Here is a 19,910-nt window from a genome sequence, read left to right as displayed (position 1 = left end):
GATTGAACTCAGCTTAGTTCTCAGTTTAGTTCTCAGCTCAGTAGTCTTCCACCACAGATAACTCTGGCTGACAATTTATTTGTATCCCTATTTTTTGTGATGATCATGATGAAAATCAGCACTGATTTTTTAAGTCGGCGCCGAAAACTAGAAAATTTTTCAAGCTCAAATCGACTCCGATTTCTTTTAAAATTGGCGCTGATTTGGAAATCAGTTCCCGAAATCAGCTACGTGTGCCCAACCCTTAATGCCTGATTTTCTCAGCTCAAGGATATGTGGGTTGGATGACACATCTAATTATCTTTGTAATTTCCTAGAAAATCATTGGTATTTACCTTTTCTCTTCATTTCTTATCGTAGTTTTTAATTATCTTTTTCTCAGCAAACATGTTATTTATCTAGACTGTCGCGAAAGTACGGCCTTATAACCCACTTGGCGCTTTGCGTGGAATGAGGATCCCTGATCAGCCACAGTCTCAAGGTCATCCTCCTAATGATCCGCAGCGGAGGCCAGCCGAGTCCAAAAACCAACCGTCACAAGAGTCAGGCCATACGTCTGCCTTTCAAACCCCTCCTGGACAGTGTCAACCTGGTTCAAACATGGGTAAGTCCCTTTTTAACGATTTACTACCTTTTCCCTAGAGTTTTTAACCCATTGCTTTCTGTATCCCATAGCGTAAGAATATAGAAGTCAGTATTCTTGTCCCATAGCCCATATAGCCCTTACTTTCTATATCCCATAGCCTAAGAAGTAGAAGTCCCATAGAAGTCAAATTTTTGAAATATAGCTCTGTCCCATACACAAGATTTCGATTTGAGAGTTTTCAACGATGAAAAAATAACTTGTTTTGGGTCTGCAGTGACAGGTAATTTCTCATATTTTGGGAGCGGGGAGTTTAAACTCTCCTCCTTGTTGCACTTCTACTCTCTCATTCGTAGTTCCATTTACAAACTGTGGTATTTTTGTTAACTTGTGGGGATTAAGTGACAAAGCAGGGGCGAATTTACTATGGGGCAGGGGGCATTCGCTCTAACTTTGCTCCCCCCCCCCCGGATTATGACGAAATTGCGTGACTAGGCGAAAGGGCTTTCTGTAATAGTATTATTACATTAGGACAGGAAGGCTTCGATCCTGTGATCCCTAAAAATTACACGATTTCGCTGTAACTTCATAAATTTCCCAGAAATACTCCTGTTTGCGAGCTTTTGACAATGTTTGCTCCCTTTTGGTTGAACTAGTATGAACGTATTGGTTCCTGTACCCCTTTTCTTCATAAATATGTAAAACTTCTATGTAAAGGGTGCTCCAGCCTAAGCCTAGGAGCTATATTGGTCGCAGAGCAAGTCTTGCTATAGAAGTATATGTTTGAAAGAAATTGCATTGTTACTGTATTTGAATGTAGTCCTTAATTTGTTTCGAATAGCTGGTAACTAATAGTTTTTGTTGTATTTGTACCAGTGGCGTCAATTCAAGAAAAGTTAGGGGGAGGGGCTAAATGCGTTTTCAGAATCTAGGGGAGAAGGCAAATTTACCGTTTTTCAGTGAAAATACTACGGTATTAGTCGATTATTGGAAACACATTCAAGAATTACGCTTAGTTTACATCTCTGAAAACCGGTTTCATAGCTACAAAAACAAGTGATGTATGATACAATGCATTAGACTTACACAGAATGCATTGGACTTGTATAATTTGGGATATATTTCTACAAATTAGAGGTGTGGGTTAGGTTAGATTACGCTAGGTTGGGTTAGGCTTCCATAATTTTGTTTCTAAAATATTATTTTATCATCATGTTTTGTTATTTTTCATTAGGATTAACCTAACTTCACTTTTTGGGTGTGTTTTCATTAACCGACAAGTACCAATACTAAAAAGGCATGTTTCAGAGAAAATAGTAAAACAAGTTTTTTTTTCAAAATCTAGGGGGTGAATTCCCTCTGTCCCCCTTAATCGACGGCACGGATTTGTGCAAAAACTTAACACAATTCTTGTATCTTCAGCCGTTACTTTTGAAATCTTGTATATGTTAAGGTTTAAGTTTCAAAACCTGTTTTCAATAGATATTTAAATTGAATGGAAATAGGGTGTGTTGCCAAAGAGAAGAAATTCTGCGCTTCTTAAGATATTGTTATCTTTTTCAAGGATTGTTTTTAGTATAACAGCTAAGTCTTATGCTGACGTCCTGTAGCCTCTCGCTAGGAGATGATTTGAAGCTACTATTAACATAAAAAAGGGCATTCAAATGTTAAATATACCAGCAGCACCTTAATATCATTCAGGGCAGGCATTTTGCAGAAATTACTTTGGAGGGGGGGGGGGTAGACTTAAAGAAAGAGCGAAAATAAAGGCAAGTTATTTTGAAATATATAAGAAGTTACAGAAAGATTATAATATTTTTGATGTTTGGGAACCCCCTCATCCTTGCACACATTCCTGGTAAATGATCCCAGCTTCAAGGATTTATTGCTTTTAAAGTTGTTTTCAGTATTGACTCCTAGATTTTTTTTTTCTGGACTCTGAGACTTCGAAAGACCAAATTGCACTATTAACGATTATCGGGAAACGATGGCAATTTGTTGCGTCTTAATCTCTAAATGGTTTGTAAAGGCTTTTCTAAGCGACATTCAAATAATTCTAAATTAATGGTGTCTGAAACTAAGATAGAAGAATCTAAAAAGTGTTTTTTTTCTACAATAATCACTTGGTAGCAAGACTGTCTCTTTTTAGGTCGATTAGTGAATTGATAGGGAAATGTTATGTCTGAAATCATAGGACGTTTAACTATCGAATAAATAGTCCTAAAAACCTTTCCAATGACTAGTTTTGTTTCCTTAATTAGGCATAGATTACATTAATTATTTCATTTTTTCACATATGAGCTGTTGGTACATTTGGAATAAATACCCACGTCAAAGGAGACATACATATAAGAACGAATAAATAATATATTTTCGAGTTAACATAACTTAAATCTTATCTTTAATATTGATAGGCTTTTTTGGGAAACACCCCCCATATAGAGGTTCACTAACATATGTAATTAAATACATTTAAAATTTTTTTTTAGAATACTGATAGGCTACCATTGACGCCTCTTTATTGGAAAAACCCAATAATCTCTATTTATTAATAAAAGTCCGTTCATAATGTGGTTATGTTAATATCGAAATTTAACTAGCGTTAATTTGAGCCAATTTTAGTTTTATGCAAATTTCCAATCAGAAAATCAAACAGTTCGTGGTAACGAACTGTAAGTAAGGAGCGGGTCGTAAAATCTCATATTGAATGGCCTTAAAGAAAATCGAATTCTTGTGTGTGGTTGAGATGTTTGACAATTTCTGGAAGGCTTTGAAGATACTCCGACTAGCTCAGCTTTGTTTCTTTCTCGATCCACCAAAGCTATCATACCATTCGATTTCCGATTCCTTGCAGAGTTACAACCAAATGTAAGAATGTATTATTACGAGTTCAAATTAGGGGGGAGGGGGATGAATTGTCTTTTTCAACGAAAACACAAAGAAGGGTACTTATGTATTATACCGCCGACACTCAAGTTTACGTTGTATAAAACACGAGAACAAACCGGTTTTATCTGTCCGCATTTAGAAACAATTTTCTTAAGCTCAGTGGAAAACAACTGGTGGGTGACAGAATACATTGGAATTATATAATTTGGGCTGTGTATTTGCAAATTAGGGGGGGGGGGGGATAACGCCCCTCCTAATATACAAACATATAGGCCAAATATGTTTCTAAAGTATTGTATTTTGATCATGTTCTGGTATTCAATTCTTGAGTGTTGGTGGTATAATACATATTGGTTGTATTATATTACATATTGGTTGCTCAAGTTCGAATCTAGAGGGGAGGAATTGTTATTTCTTCAATGAAATTACTAAACTAAAAGGCATTTTCAATGTAAATACCCCGAAAACGTAATCTGAAGACCTGGAGGGGGGCATAAAAATATAGGAGGAGGGGGTATGTGAGCCAGAATAAAAATTCTCTGTACTCCCATTCAGTTGCCGGTGTCAGCCGAAGAGAAGTTAAGTGATATTTTTCGATAGCCTTGCCACCTTCCTCGATCAGATAAGGTTCTGTTTCTACATAAAGTAGTCAGAGTCTACTTTACTACTACTACTAAAACTCATTACAGCACCAAGCCGCTGAGGCCAACACAACTACTCACGCTCCTTCTTTATCCCAATATAATCAAAGACTCTCTTTACACCCTTCCAAGAAGTTCCTATTTTCCTTACGACATTTCCCACTCCTTCGGGGAATGAGTTTATTTTATTAGTGAAATATATCTTTTTTTTTTTACATAACTCTTTCTAGCTTTATTAAATAAAAAACAAGTTTTTTCAACTGAAAGTAAGGAGGAATATTAAAACTTAAAACGAACAGAAATTATTACGCATAGGAGGGGGTTCGCCCCCTAGTCAATACCTCGCTCTTTACCTTAAAGTTTGAACTCTGTTCCAATTCTTTAAGAATGACCCCTGAATCACAAAGGCCGTTTAGTAAAGAGTAAAGTATTGACTAGGGCGTGAACCCCCTCATATACGTAATAATTTCTGTTCGTTTTATGTTTTAATGTTGTTCCTTACTTTCAGTTGAAAAAAAACGTGGTATTGGTGCATTATGCGGGCACCGCGATAGACTGTATCAAGGAAACCGCTCACGAAACCCGTCAAACGGGCTATATGTAAGAGACCGCTATAGATAAATGATTGCAAAGCCGTGGTTCCTCAATGAGTTACAATATCTAAACGACTGTTTTTTGGGATTTAGGGGGGGGGGTACCTTGGTTAGGTTAGGTTAAGTTACGTATTTAATATATGCTATGCTTTATCCCCTCCCCCCGAATATGCAAATATATGGCCCAAATTTGTTTCTAAACTTTTATATATACATCCTATTTTATTTAATTTCATTAGCATTAACCATACTTGACTTCCTCGCGGTGCCCGAATAGCGCACCAGTACCAAAACGTGTTTTTTTTTAAATTTTATTTCTGATCGGTTTATAAATAAAGCTGGGAAATTCGGTTTCCCCTTCATAGAAATTTTCCTTCCCCCATAAAAGCTTCCTCCATGGAAAGATCCTCCCATGTAACCCTATCCCCCTACCCCCAGCCCCCACCAGAAAAATTCCCTCATGAAAATGTCTTTATGCTTCTCAATAACCAATACAATACTATGTAAACAATGGGCAATTTTTATAATTTAAAGACCTTTCCCCTGGGGCTGTGGGGGGGGGGGGGTCATGTTAAAACAAAAGACGTAGTTACTCTGCCTTTAAAATATGTTTAACAAAATGTCTATCTCAAAATTTTGATCGGATGATTTTGGGGAAAAAATGGAGCGGGAGAGGGGCCCTAGTTGCCCTCCAATCTTGTTGGTCACTTAAAAAGGGCACTGGAACTATAAATTGTCGCTCGAATGAGCCCTCTCTCGATATTCTAGGACCACTGGGTCGATTCGATCACCCCTGAAAAAAAAAGACAAACAAATAAACACGCAGCCGTGGTTTTTCTTCTGGCAAAAATAGAAAATTCCACATTTGGCAGATATGAGCTTGAAAACTCTACAGATTCAGGTTTTCGGATACGCTGAATATGATGGTGTTATTTTCATTAAGATTATATGGCTTAGAGGGCGTTCCCCGCTTTTTTCCAAAAAAGGCAAATTTTCTCAGGCTCGTAACTTTTGATGGGTAAGACTAAACTTGATTAATGACTTGTATATTTTAAATCAGCATACCAATCTGATTCTTTTGAGGTATCTATTGGTTTAAAAATTCTGTTTTTTAGAGTTTCGGGTAGTATCGAGCCGTGTCGCTCCTTACTTACAGTTTGTTACTACGAACTGTTTGATAGTAATTATTCTAAAGTTGTAAAATGTACCTATTAACAGTCTCTTGAAATCCCAAAAACTGGGTGCAAGTTATCTTGAGAGGTTTTTAACTTCTTTTCTAAAAGCCTATTTAAAAGTTTTCACAGCTCTTTCTCTCCTCTCTCTCTCTCTCTCTCTGGCATAAGTTCTATTTTTCTTTAGCTCCCAGGGGAGATTGAAACTCGAAAAATATGAGGCCAATTGCATTCTTTGAAAAATGGAGAAACTGATTGAAACTTACAATAGGATTTTAATTAGGTCGTACAGGCTCCGTTTACTTGACAAAGAAACCGAGAGGGGGTCTTAAGAGGAAAATTGCCCTTTCCGTTTGCAGGCGGATCATTAAATAACATGGTTGCTTTTGTATTTGTGGCTTTTCTTCAATAATTGTTGGTTAATTCATAATGTAATTTGGTAGGAGCTGAATCAGGGTAAATTATCTTTTGTGCAGCCACAATTATGATTTAATAGATGAGGGGTGGCAAGTATTTGCGATTTTAGTATATTTAAAGGATACACTGGCTGCTGAAAATTCTTTTTTGGCTCTAGTTTGCATATACTTCGCTTTTATTTGTGATTTGCACAGAGTTCAATTTGACTCATCTCATGCTACTGACACATCCCCTTCTCCTTCTCCCGAGACCTCGAGAAAGAAAGCTTTCGTACTTACATTTTTCCTTTGATAATTTTCCCTCGTTTGTACTTCTCGGAAGTGCACCCACGTGTGTTTTTTTTTGGGGGGGGGCAGTAGTAAAAAGGTTTTTGATAACTTAAGTAAAGAAGTTCTCAGAAATTCGTGAAAATTTTGGATCTGGGCCCTGGTACCCCCTCCTTTTTAAGTCCCTGCTATTACCTCTTCTTTGGAATCCGAGAATCTGAGATCAAAATACTCTCCGTTCACGATGTAGTTCACTTTCCTCCTAAAAGCCTCTCGCCTGAAAGCCCCCAGCAGCATAGTTACTGTGTATATCTCGTACAATTGAATATCGTTAAGTTCGACGGTCTCCTACTTTAAAAATTTATTTTCATCGGCTGGTACATGCCATGTGTGGTAAAAATGTGACATGTGTGGCTCGAAGTGTGCCATACATGGCGCGAAGAAACTTGTTGGAAGTGTACCATGTGTGTTGGAATAAGTGGCGCTTCGAAGTAACGGAGCATTGGTATCCCCTCGGTGAATTCCTAAGTCTATTTCAGTATGGAAGGACCTCAAATATTATTTAAAAATAGCCACTTCGAAGCGCCACTTATTCCAACACGCATGGTACACTTCCAAGAAGTTTCTTCGTGCCGCGTATGGTACACTCAAGTAGTATTTACTTTCCGATGTCCGCTTAAGCCTTTTTCATGGAGTCTGAATCCGCACACGATTAAATGTATTATGTCAAGACATATTAACACAATAGAAGCATTAATTACTAGAAATTAAATAAAAAATTGATTCTTTTGATCTAATTTAGCGTTTTCACCTTACGTGACCGACACAAATATAACGTTCCAAGGGAGCTGTGTAAACATTTTTCAACATCAGGCGTATTAATTCAAGTGAATTTCCCTTCCCTCACCTTCGTCAGGTTGTTACTCCTTCTTTTTCATTCCTTTGTTCAATATAATAATTTGTTCATTATGGCAACAGCCAAAAAAAATTGTTGTTGTTTTTTAAGAAGAAAGAAAATAAAAGAAAATTTACTTGGAGCATATTAAGTTGCACAAAATATATTTAAAAAAGACCCTAGGATAGGCCCGTACTTACATAAAATATGTATTATTTTATGAATCTTTGTAATTTACAAGAAATGTTTTAAATATTGTCCGATTTGGGAATTCGCCTCATTAATTCCTACCCGTCGTACGTGCCTGTGCCAGGGATTTAATGAATTCGAAGGATCTAATAGACATGAAAGTGATGGATGGAATAAGGGAAGTGTAACTTTGCTAGAAACGAAATCTTTAAAGAAAATAGAATTTATTTATCGATAAACAATCATACAAGGAATTTTTGAGTCTGGACTTGCACAAGCATTACAATCAGGAGTCTTCTGCGGGGGTGCCAACTTTCATCAGTCTTGTACACTAGGTGGCGCGTGCAAAGTTTAGTGTGCGGAAAGTGAGCCAAACGTGGCATAACTGTGCTAGGCGTTGTGGAAACTTCTTTTGCGTGGCGGAACTGTGCAGCTCACGTGGTGCTCCGAGATGCACACCAGGTGGCGGAAACAGAAGATTCCAGCATACCTTACCCAGACATTTTGGTGCCTCCCACTCTTTGTGATTAAACTGAAGGTCCCTTTGAATTCAGGAGTTAGGTCTTACAACACACTCGAAAAGGATCATCCCCCCACCTTTTGTCGGAAAATTGTTCAGTTTTTGTGTAAAGGGGGTGCTTGTCTTTACCTATACAGCCCTGCGGTATTAATTTTAGGATATTAGGAGCTTATTGAAAGCCCACTGGAATTCATTGTAGAAGGTGGCCGGCGTTTACCCCCCCCCCCCTCCTCCCCAGCGGAAAATCCTCCCTCTCCCCATGGAAGATAAGGCTTTCCAAATTTGAGATTTTAATTTCCGTAGGGGGAAGCAATTTTGGTACTTGTGTGCTATGCGCCACTCGCTCAAGTTTATACTGTGTAAAACCCGAGAACAAACCGGGTTTTCGTTAGTTTCTTCGTTACTTTAGGAATGAATTTGGGCTATGCATTTGCACATTGGAGGGGGGGGGTGTAAAGTATAGTGGATCTGCATGCAAAATGTGTTAGATACAATTATTCTGCATATTATGAAGAACGAGTTATTTTCTGACAAACTGTCCAAATACTTTACCCTCCCTTAAGGTGCAAATATATAGCCCAAATGATATATTTCTCATATATACTGTCACTTGTCTTTGTCTTGTCTCGCGCTAATCTGAAATGAAAAAAACTAAAGAAGAAACCTGTTTGTTCTCAAATTTACATAGCGTAAACTTGAGTGACTGGCACGTAATACACAAGTACCAAAATTTCTTCCCCCTAAGGAAAAAAACTCATAAAATTTTCAAATTTGGAAAGCCTTATTTTCGATGGGGAGGGGGTATTTTCCGTGGGGTGTATTTTACGGGGAGGGGTGTAATCGTTGGGGGGAATAAACACCTAGACCATTTTAGTCTGTGTTAACAAATCGGGTGGATTTTTCAGTTGATTAGGAAAATATCGATCTTTGATTAATGGGAAAAAGTATTACAAACAAATTCATATTTTAAGGTGCTTCTCGTTGGAGAGTGGTTGAGCGGCTCAGATATCATGAAAAAAGTGTGTTTTGTATGTTCAAATATATTATTCTTGTCAGCGCATAAAAAAAATGCTATGGGTGTTTTGAACAGATTTGAAAGAGGTGACTATCCCCCTTTTTAATTTTATGTTGGCTTGTGTACATCTGTATGTGGCATTGGAAGAAAATGCCAAAAATAGAAGCCATAAGCGGTTTCGTATTACGAAAGCCATCTGTCGGAAGCCATATTAAAGATTATCAAATGTTTTCTCCCTTTATTATCTACTTTTATCAAGAACAATTTGAGCCAAAAGAATCGTAATTTCATAGAATCTGAAGTGTGCAAACTTTTTTCAATCCTAATAATTTTTCGTACCTTTGATCTATTTTCCAATTTTCTAGCAAAACCTGAAAGCCATGCTCTTGTTTCTTTGCTTAGAAGGGAGTTTTAAAAGAATTCCAAATTCGTTGGTTGCCATGGAAACATAGGCTTTTCTGCTTTGATAGCAGATGAATTCCCATGGTGTCCAATGCGAGTGCAACCGGCAAGGGGAGCTCCTTCGAGCGCGAAAAAAAATTATAGAAGAGTGTCTTTTAATTCCCTATAAATGTTGACAACGTTGAAAGAAAGAAGGTACTTTGGAAGGTGTGACGACCTTCATTTCAGATAGGCTATGTTAGAGACTCTAGGGATGACGCCAAAGTATTGTTCAGCGGTATTAACAGTGTCACACACAGGGTTGCCAGCTGACTCACTTTGAAATGCACTCTTTTTCACCTCAGAGGGGACGCTGAAGAGTGAAAATCACTCTTTTCGGGTGTTAGTTTTCATTCTCTTTAAACGTCAGTAGTTCGCATATCGTCAAAAGTGCATTTAACCCAAGCAACATAGTTGCAAACTTTTTTTTACTTTTCGTGGGAAATGTACTATTTTTTACCTCAGAGGGTATGCAGAAAAGGGGGTGCGCCAATTTTTGACTTGCACTCTTTTTGAGCAAAATTAACTCTTTTTTTCCTTGATCACAATTCTGACCTGGTCAAAACCCCGGATCACAAACCTGGTCACACATAGGTCCGATCCCTGGGAAGGGGCTATGACAGGGCTCTTCCTAGAGAGAGGATCGAAAAACAAAAAAAATATATTATGCTATAATAAACCTGAGAGGTAAACATTCCTTCAACATTCTTTAAGGAGAATTCCAACCCTAATATGTAGGTATATATATATATATATATATATATATATATATATATATATATATATATATATAATGTTAAGTTTATTTCACTTCAAGGAAAGCTGCATCTCTGGATACCATCCTCTGATGTATCCATGAGTAGGCTACTCATGGGGCATAGTATTGTAAGATTTTCGGTTAATATATAGGCTAAGTGTACATCGACTAAAAAAAAAGTAACGCTGTAATAGTACCCCATAAAAAAACCTACGGGCTGAAACGTGCGCATTGGTGTGGGTACGAATTCTTCGTATCTGTTCCTGAAATTTGCTTCTATTCCGAATTCTACGATCTTTGCGGGTTGTCCTGTATTTTTCTAAATTAATTAAAAAAAACTTTTTCCACAAAATAAGTTTTTCAAAGAAAAGTAAAGAACTCAATTAAACCAAAAAAGAGCAAAAATAAAATCAAATAATCTGCCAAGTTTTAAACTACTGGCGCCCAGCATTATTAGATGAATAAAACCCACCATGAACGGAAATTACAAAATAGAACCGGTCCCAGCTTAAATCGGGCGCAAACCAGCCCGAGCTGAACTTAAAACCCTATACATTCCGAGTGTGCGACCCAAATTTACAGTCTACTGAAAAAATATAAATGTTTCTACTTTTATAACTTTAATGAATCAAATAATATTAACATTTTGATTACTAAATATCATTATATGTATATTAAACTGACAATACACATTCACTTGTATTTTTCGACTATTCACTTCGCTTTCGATCACCAATCACTTTTGACTATTAAAAAGGGCACTTGCTACTCCAATTTCCAATCAAATGAGCCCTTTTCGAAATTTCTACGACAATGCCTTCTATAAAAAACCTTATATGCCCCCAGGGCATAACTTAAAACCCTTGCCCCGAGGGTTGTAGGGGAGTGTCAAAAAAATATTTTCTATCTGGAAATCAACTACGCTGAACAAAATGGCTATCTCAAAATTTTGATTGGATGTGTTTGGGGGAATGATGGGCGGGGGGGGGGGGCTAGTTGCCCTCCAATCAGTTTCGACTATTAAAAAGGGCAGTAGCCACTCCAATTTTCAATCGAATGAGCCCTTTTCGAAGTTTCTACGACAACTCCTTCGATACAAAGTGCCCGGGTATGGAGAAGAAGAAAAAAGAAAAATAAATAATACTTTGTGCCCACATCGTTCTTTACTTAGGCAGCGCTATCGCACTGCCTATGATGTTTTGTGTAGTTTGGTATTTTGCTGTTTTGACGAATTTGCCCCCTTCTCGAAGTAATTTCCTTTATATATGCCTTTCCGTTGGCGCTCTTTAAAAAGCCCTTGCACAAGTTGATGGCAGCTAACCGTAAACCATTGTGTTAGATTTTTCTGGAAAATATACTGTCTAAAAATTTTAGACAGTATAGCTGTTCCTTTTAAATATGAGTTGCTCCTTTTTCTTTCTTTTTGTTTGGGGGTGGGGGGTGGTTGAGCTCTGCAAGAGAGTGGCCTATTGTTGTATTTGTATAAATTACTCTTTTCTGGCGTTTCAACATTGTTCTGGAATCACACGAAATAACACAGATTTTTCCAGATTCTTTTCTTAATGAATTATCGATTACCCTTAGTAAAAGCACCTTTAGGGCTTTTTAGTTGTACCACTAGTTTCAGACGAATTTGTTTAAAGGGGTAATCACGATACCCTTCCAAAGGCTTCTTCAACTATTTCTGTTGAATATTTATCATGAATAAACTGTCTTACAAAGATATCTGAAATTAAAAAAAGCCGGAAAAAATAACCTTAATATTTATCACGGATGATGTATCTTTAATATATTCAGATTTTCATACCTGATGCATCGCAATATAAAAAAAAATAAAAAAAAATAAAAAAAATGTATTAACAGCAAGCTTTTAAAAATCTTGCTTTCAGCGTAAAAGGTAGCGTGTTATATGGAAAATCTTTACACTTACATTCAATTTCAGAGTTAAGAATAAGATGATATCTCTCTCTCTCGCTTTCATTCTATTTTTGTCTCTTATCGTCTCTAATTCATTTGCTTTTGCTTTACCTTGCTCGGCAGTTTGTTTTTTATCGGCCTGTTCTTCATTTTCTTTTGGTCATTTGTTTGCTATTGCATATATATATATATATATATATATATATATATATATATATATATATATATATATATATATATATATATATATATATATATATATATATATATGTATATATATATATATATATATATATATATATATATATATATATATATATATATATATATATATATATATATATATATAACTATGTAGCTACATTAGCTTATCTTAAATTTCTACTGGATAATAGTAAAATTAATTTGGCTATCGCAAAAATATTCCCATGAAAAAGACTTTTTGCAATGCTTTGACAATTTTGGCATCATAACAATAAAAAAAATTATCCAATATATTTCGTTCCCCTTAAAGAGCAAATGAATTCCTAGCCATTTGGGAACTGTATGGGAGGCGGCAATACCACACATATTCGTTGTAATTTCAGTTGTTCTAAAATTGACTTAATCGTAATCTACTGTTCGTTTTCGGTTTCATTTCTAGTAATTTCTGTTTATTTAAATTTTCCTTTATGCATGGGTTAATTTCTGCTCCTTTTTTCAATCAAACTTGTTTTTCATGAGAAGGGACCGAACGGGGGACGGATGCAAACAAAAAAAAAAAACAAAAAAAAAACAAGCAGCATGAAAGGTCCCGGAAAGTCGTTAAAATGTTTTTATTTTGAACTCCCTGCTATGTGCATACCCCTTCCCCCTCTTTGAAGTGGCCTTCGGTATTCACCTAAAATGTTGGTTTCGTGCACTTCTGCTTCTGTGTCTTCTGTTCTTCTTTACGATTACGTGTAGAAAGAAATATTGATAGCCTAACGAAAAATTTTAGGCTATAATTCTGAAACTCGATATCAAGTCTGTACAGTGGTGGATCCAGGGGAGAGCGGCGAGGAGGGCGCCCCCCTAACGTAGTCTAAAGTAGTGTAATTTACTTAATTAACGCAAGATTGTGTTAATTAAACCTGCTCCTAACGCAAGTTTATCGGATAAACCTATTTTGCCCCCCCCCCCCCTAAAAAATCCTGGATCCGCCCCTGAGTCTGTACAGGCAAGGTAACGCTTTTTTCTTCTTTTTTAAGTCTTATTGTTAATAATTTACAGTTGCTTTGCTCTCTTGCGATATTTTTCTTTCGCCCAAGCCTCAATTACTATTTTACTTTTAGGCTGGTATCAACCTGCTGGTCCTCTGATACATACACCATATAAACCTCCTTCAGAACGTCAGTCTCCAGAGCCTTCTACTTCGCGCCCTAAAACACCACCGCTGGAAAAGCGAGAAGAACCAATAGCCCCCTCTCCTGATAAGATTCAAAGTCCTGCCCCAGAATGGCATAATGCACCCCCTGATAGAGGATTTCATCACTATTATCCCTATCCTCCCGCTCCTTACCCATTTTATCATTACCCACCACTGCCTCCCAGCTCATCTGCCCAGACGAGGGATGGGTACAGCGGCTATCCTGGACCTCCGCTACCTCATCCTCATCCGGTGTATCCTTATCAAGGATCAAGCTACTACCCTCCTCCACCTCCATCTCATCAAGGGTATCCGCCATATGACCCATACGGTCCTTATAGGTGAGCCTTTTCTATTTAATTCTTTATATAGTTATTTTTGTAGGCAGAAGACTTGTGCGTGGTGGAGGTGGCTCACTGGGATAGAACTAATTTGCGTTATAGTAATGAATTTACCCCTCTTTCTTCAAAATTTCTCTTTGTATGCTTTTGTAAAAAACTGATGATAAACAGTTTATTACTACTTGCTTAACTATTGGACACATGCGTTATTTTAAAATTTACCAGATAAAATATTCACACTTTTAAAATAAATAACGATAACCCCCCCCCCCCTCTCTCTCCTCCCCCCAAAATACTGAGTGCCTCTTCTTGATTTTGGTTCTCTATTTGCCCCTGGAGTAAAATAAACCAATTTAATTGCTATATAATAGAGAAATTAGATTAAATTTCAACTACCACTTCTAGTCTCTACTGCTAGCACTACTAGCAGCTCTCTGCAGTACCAAGCCGTGTGAGGCCAACACACCTACACACGCTCATCCTCCATTCCACTCTATCTAATGTCTCTCTTTACACCCTCCCAAGAAATTTCAGTTTCCCTTAAGTCTTTCCTTACGACATCCTCCCATCTCATTCAAGGACGAACTGCTTTTTGCTTTGCCCTAGATGGTTAGCTGACAAGAAGGATCTTTGGTTATCTCTCATCCTTCATCTGCAGAACGTACCCTAGCAATCTAAATCTTTCTCTCATCATAGCCCTAAAAAAACGGGACTGAACCATATTTTCCTACAGCTTACTGTTTGAGATACGGTCAGTTAGTCGGTACCCAAAATGGTCCGTTTACAGTTTTTCTGGAAAACATCCTTCTCTCTGGAAAGCATCCTGGGAAACATTGCAAATCCTCCTCCGTCTTTCGGAGTGTCATGCTTCATAACCATATTTGACAGCTGTCATAATTAGAGCTTCCAACATTCTAATCTTGATTCACAGACTTATCTCCGTATTCTTCCAAACTTTTTCAACTGTGACTCCTGATTCAATACGAAACCAGCTACTAACCTCATTTCTTACCTTAACCGCAACAGTGTACTTCTCGGTACTTACACGTTATCCCTACCACGCTCTAGAAGTGAAGTTAGGTTAATCATAATGCAATATACCTAAATATGATGAAAATGTAATACTTTAGTCGCAAAATTATGGAAACTACAACATAATTATGGAAAGCAGGCAGTCCAGATCGTATTATATTAAATACCTAACCTAACCAACTCTATATATTGAAAATCTAATGAAAATATATCTCATGAGTAGTTTATTCAACTTAGGCTAAGCTGATTATCTGAGACCGCACAGAGAAAAACTGGTTTTAAACAAATCAAACGAATCAAACTTCTTGAGTATGGTCGGGATAACACGTAAGTATCTTATTCTCTGCCATAGCACTAACGACTTTAATGTATATATCTGGTTGACCATACAAGGATAGGACCTTCGCTAAAGCTCTTCTATCTGCTGAATTAAACGCTCGCTCATAATCAAAAACTGAGGAATAAAGGGGTCTGATGGCTCAGGCATTGAGGGACAACTGAATTATTAATCTGAAACAATTTGGTTTATGCATTCTCTCTTCTTCCTAAACCACACTGTTCTTCTGTGAAAACTTTATCTACGAAATCTCTAAGTCTAAATAGTCTCATCGTACTAAGATATTTGCTTTCAACAGAAAATCAAGCTTCTGTGTGCTTTAAATTATATCTACAAACTCTAGGTAATTAGAAGTAAAAAGATAATGGATGCCTGTTGGAATAAAATTGGTTGTGGCGTAAGATTTTGTTTCTTTTTGCTTAGATGCCTTGCATTGTTACCATACGCCCATTTTGTAGTTATACCCGAAGATTCGAAGGCCACATTGCATTTTTAATTAAGCTAGTTAGACATTCAAGTGGTTTTGACAGCTAGTCTAAAACTGAATTGGAGCTGTCTTCTAGTGACGAATTTAATGAAGTAATTTATTTCAATTTAATGTTGCTTTACAGATATGAGTTGTGCTGTCATGCACATGAGAGTGCTACCTGACATTCATTAGGGTCGATATTTACGTCCAATATTTGTCTGTTAACACGTGATGGGACTTATCGGGGATGGGAGCGTAGTGAAACATAATTTATGCTTGTAATATTGCAAGCAGTCGATAGCTGCTCATAAGGTGGGGAGAACTTATCACTTTGACAGGACCGGTCTCAATTTAGCGTTCGAACCAACTTCGCCCTCGTCACTGGTTCGGGTGCAGCCAAAACCCAATCCAGCCCCCTATCCTTCCTGAATTCTTGGACTTACCAGACTTATCCGCTCTTCGCAGGTATTTTAGAAACAGTGTACAAGCCACAATAGTGCAGGCAAACTAGCCAAAAATATGGGTCGACCCCAAACAAATTGCAACAGAAATGATTTTTATACCATATTGTAGAGAAAAAAAAGCTCAACAACATCCGAAGTTGCACTTTCTATCGCAAAACTAGTTTTTTTTTGTTTTTTTTTTGCTTTTCGTGTGAATTTTTTCAGTTTTTTCTAAAAAAAAATGAAATGTCGGTAAATGTTCGTTTTTCTGTATATGAAGTGCCGCGCCGATCTGAAAGGAAGAGCTGAGCCCGAAAATGAAAGCAAATTTGATGTACAATGTGCCAGAAAAGTTTCATAATCATCAATATGTGATTTTACCCTTCTCATTGTTGTGACCTCTTTTCAAAATACTATCAGAAGGCAACTATTCTGACATAAAATGATGAGCTGAGCTCAAAGAACAAATTAACCTGATAAAGTGTCTACTAGAAAATCCGTTTCATATTCATCAATATGCACTTCTTTATTTTTATTTGACATGTTTCTTTTAGCACTTATTGTCCACCAATTCAACGATTGTTGGAAAAAAAAGTTCGCTTATAAATTATGGCTGACTCGTTTAGAAGACCACTTAACGCACAGAAGGCAGCTACACCACTTTCATTACTTTTGTATGCAGTAAATTATACCTACGTTTCGTCCCACGCTTTTTCCAAGTGATTTCTCTGCTATTATGCTTTCCGAGGTCTTTCTCAAAGAAAATTCCAGTGCTGGGGAATTAATTATACAGCCTGAAGAAATATTGAAACTCAGAAACCTGTACACAAAGTTTATGATCAAGGAAGCGGCCGTTGTGGATATAGAAGGAAACCCTCTCCTGGAAAAATTGTGGGATTCATCGATAGGAAGAGATTTGAACTGCTTCAGTAGTGAACCTCGAAACCGTGGTTCCAATTCTCCGATATGGTATCCATACTGCAAAATTTCTTAAGAGCCGAACGATCTGGGTCATGAGATCTCCACTTAAAATCCACCTCTGACATGCTACATTATCTGGCGGCATCTGGGCACACAAAACCTGGAAAATATAGTGGGATTCATCGATAGGAAGAGATTTGAACTGCTCCAGTACTGAACCTTGAAACTGTGGTTCCAATACTCCGATATGGTATCCGTACTGCAAAATTTCTTAAGAGCCGAACGATCTAGGTCATGAGATCTCCACTTAAAATCCACCTCTGACATGCTACCTTATCTGGTAGCATCTGGGCACAGCAATTACACAAAATTCTGCCAGCTTTGCCTTCAGTGAATGTTCAAGCTCCAAGAAACTCATTCTACTGTTTATCAAGCCTTCCAGAGTGGGATGCATGTGATCAGACGTTCTGATAGATTCTGGGCTGGGCTCTCCACGAATCTTGTCATTGAGCTCATGTGTTGTCTCAAAACTGCTGATGGGCTTACCGATGGAAGTGGTATGACAGAGGTTCAAATGTTTTTATGGGTTCTATCTCGACCAGTCTGCTCTCTACTAAATCTTCTGATGGAGGGTATTGTCACAGGTTTTCTGGGGAACTATTGAACAAAATAAGGGAACGTCCAAGCCGAGGCAGCTAAGAGACTGTAAAGACACCCAGATCGTTATCGATTTCCTACAATAAGGATCACCATTAAATGGGGATCTTCAACTAAGAAACATCACCTATGATAGTCTACGAATCTGCCAACGTTGATTCTGCTAGAGATTTAGGCCTAAAAATTATTGACTCCATGTCTGGGAAGGTGGTCGCTGATTTTGTCTTTCGACGAAAACACCAGGCAGTTCAAGTTACTGCAAAGCAGAATCCAGGTGGAGACTGCAAAAGACTGGACCCCACTCTCCTTTTTCAGAGGTTCATCACGCTATTAAAGAGGATCAATCTTACGGAATCTGAGTACTTTCAACGCGAACTGTGTTCCTACCCGGCATCACTTTTTGACAGTTCTTGAATGCTCTGATCTCCGAACAAGCCAGAGTTTGCCAAGGCTATAGCACAGGGTTGCAATCTTGAGGAGCGTTCTACTCCCCTTTTCAAAGGCATTCGATATACCATCGACGGTTGAGCTCTACTGATTAGAATTCCATGGGTCAAAAACGAACGATGCTCAAAAATTCTTCACCATAATGGTATATATACCACCCAAAAGTATCCATATGCCACTTTTGTGTTCGACGGCTACGGTGGAGGAGTTACCATAAAGGATATGGACCAGTCGAAGAGAAGTCGTGAGTTCTTGTCCTGGAAGAAAAACAAGGCCAGGTTTATTTGCGCACTGGCTGTTCATCTCCAATCAAAGGGTTTCGTTGTAGTCCAGGCACCAGGTGATGCAGATGTCCCAATTATGCAAGCTGCTGTTGATTCTTCGCGATATTACGACACTACCGTCATTGGAGATGATACTGATCTTTTGGTTCTATTGTATTATCATGGTGACCTATTAAGCGAGAAACTTCTCTTTGAATCTGAGCCAAAGTCGAACAAAGCTCCCCAAATATGGAAAATTAATAAATTGAAAGAGAAGCTGGGCCAAGAGACATGCCATCTGATTCTTTTTGCTCACGCCATCTTAGGCTTTGACTCTACTTCACAGATCCACAGTGTGGGAAAAGGCCTTGTTCTGAAGAAGCTAATGGCAGATGCCGATTTTTGTACATCAGCTGCAGTTGTCATGCTGAAGTCAACTTCGAAGGAGGAAGTAAGGGTTGCTGGAGAAGACGATCTGTTCATTATATATAGCTCATTTAAAGGGGGAAATCTGAATAAACTCCGCAGGGAAGTTTTGTAATAGAAGGTGACTACTGCTAGCACGTTCTTCCACCCAGAACCGTTACCACCAAACTCTGATGCGGCTAAATTTCACAGTTACAGGGTTTTCTACAAAGTTCATGTATGGAGTGGAGATCCTGATTCTGAACTTAAAGCCGAGGAATGGGGTTGGAAAAATAAAAATGACTTCTTGTATCCATTGACTACTGGCTTCCCTGTCTTTCAAATGTCCATGAAGTTGATTCGATAATTTTATCAGTTGTGAAAACTAAGTCAGTGTGTTGATAATAGTTTATTCTAAGAGGGATTTTAAAGGTCGGCCCCTGAAAATTAGTTTCATAGATTTGATGATTCTAGTTTCATAGTTTCATAGATTCTAATATTTTTCATGTTTTAATCAAGCAATCACTTTTCTTAGGCCGACCCATCAGGTAATGGAGCCAGCGACGATGAGATTCAGGCTAACTAATTATTAGATCTTAAATCCGACAATTTAGCCAGCAAAAGATGGTCTTGTAAAAAAGGGGGTCACGACGACGAAAAGTGTAAAAATGTCATATGTTATTATGACACTTTTTTCTATATACCGTACACCAAGTATGACTCCATTGTCGCACTCATCTCGTCTTCTTACATCAGAATAATAATTTGGTTCAAGAAAAACGAACGATTTCCGGAACTTAATTTTTTTTTTGTTAGGAAAGGGAGAAGACTGACACGATACGCAAAAAAAACTAGTTTTGCGTCGACCTAGAATGTCTAATTTTGGATATGTTGTTCAGATTTTTTTTTCTTT

At 37.7% G+C, this 19,910-nt stretch overlaps 1 protein-coding gene across 2 annotated transcripts in view; it reads left to right on the top strand.

The window, feature by feature from the left end:
• Positions 1–19,910, top strand: part of LOC148949857 (uncharacterized) — a 239,064-nt gene that overhangs the window by 189,359 nt on the left and 29,795 nt on the right. For both annotated transcript variants that reach the window (XM_089091331.1, XM_089091332.1), the window contains exons 5-6: positions 403–604; positions 13,609–14,023. In XM_089091331.1, coding sequence (XP_088947457.1) covers positions 403–604; positions 13,609–14,023 — 617 coding nt within the window. The remainder of the gene's footprint in view (positions 1–402; positions 605–13,608; positions 14,024–19,910) is intronic.

Source organism: Artemia sp. Qi Xiang Cuo, chromosome 7 (genome assembly GCF_049724085.1).
Source record: "Artemia sp. Qi Xiang Cuo chromosome 7, ASM4972408v1, whole genome shotgun sequence".
Classification (NCBI taxonomy): domain Eukaryota; kingdom Metazoa; phylum Arthropoda; class Branchiopoda; order Anostraca; family Artemiidae; genus Artemia; species Artemia sp. Qi Xiang Cuo.
Note: the sequence above shows the minus strand (reverse complement) of the source record. Positions and strands in the feature narration are given on the sequence as shown.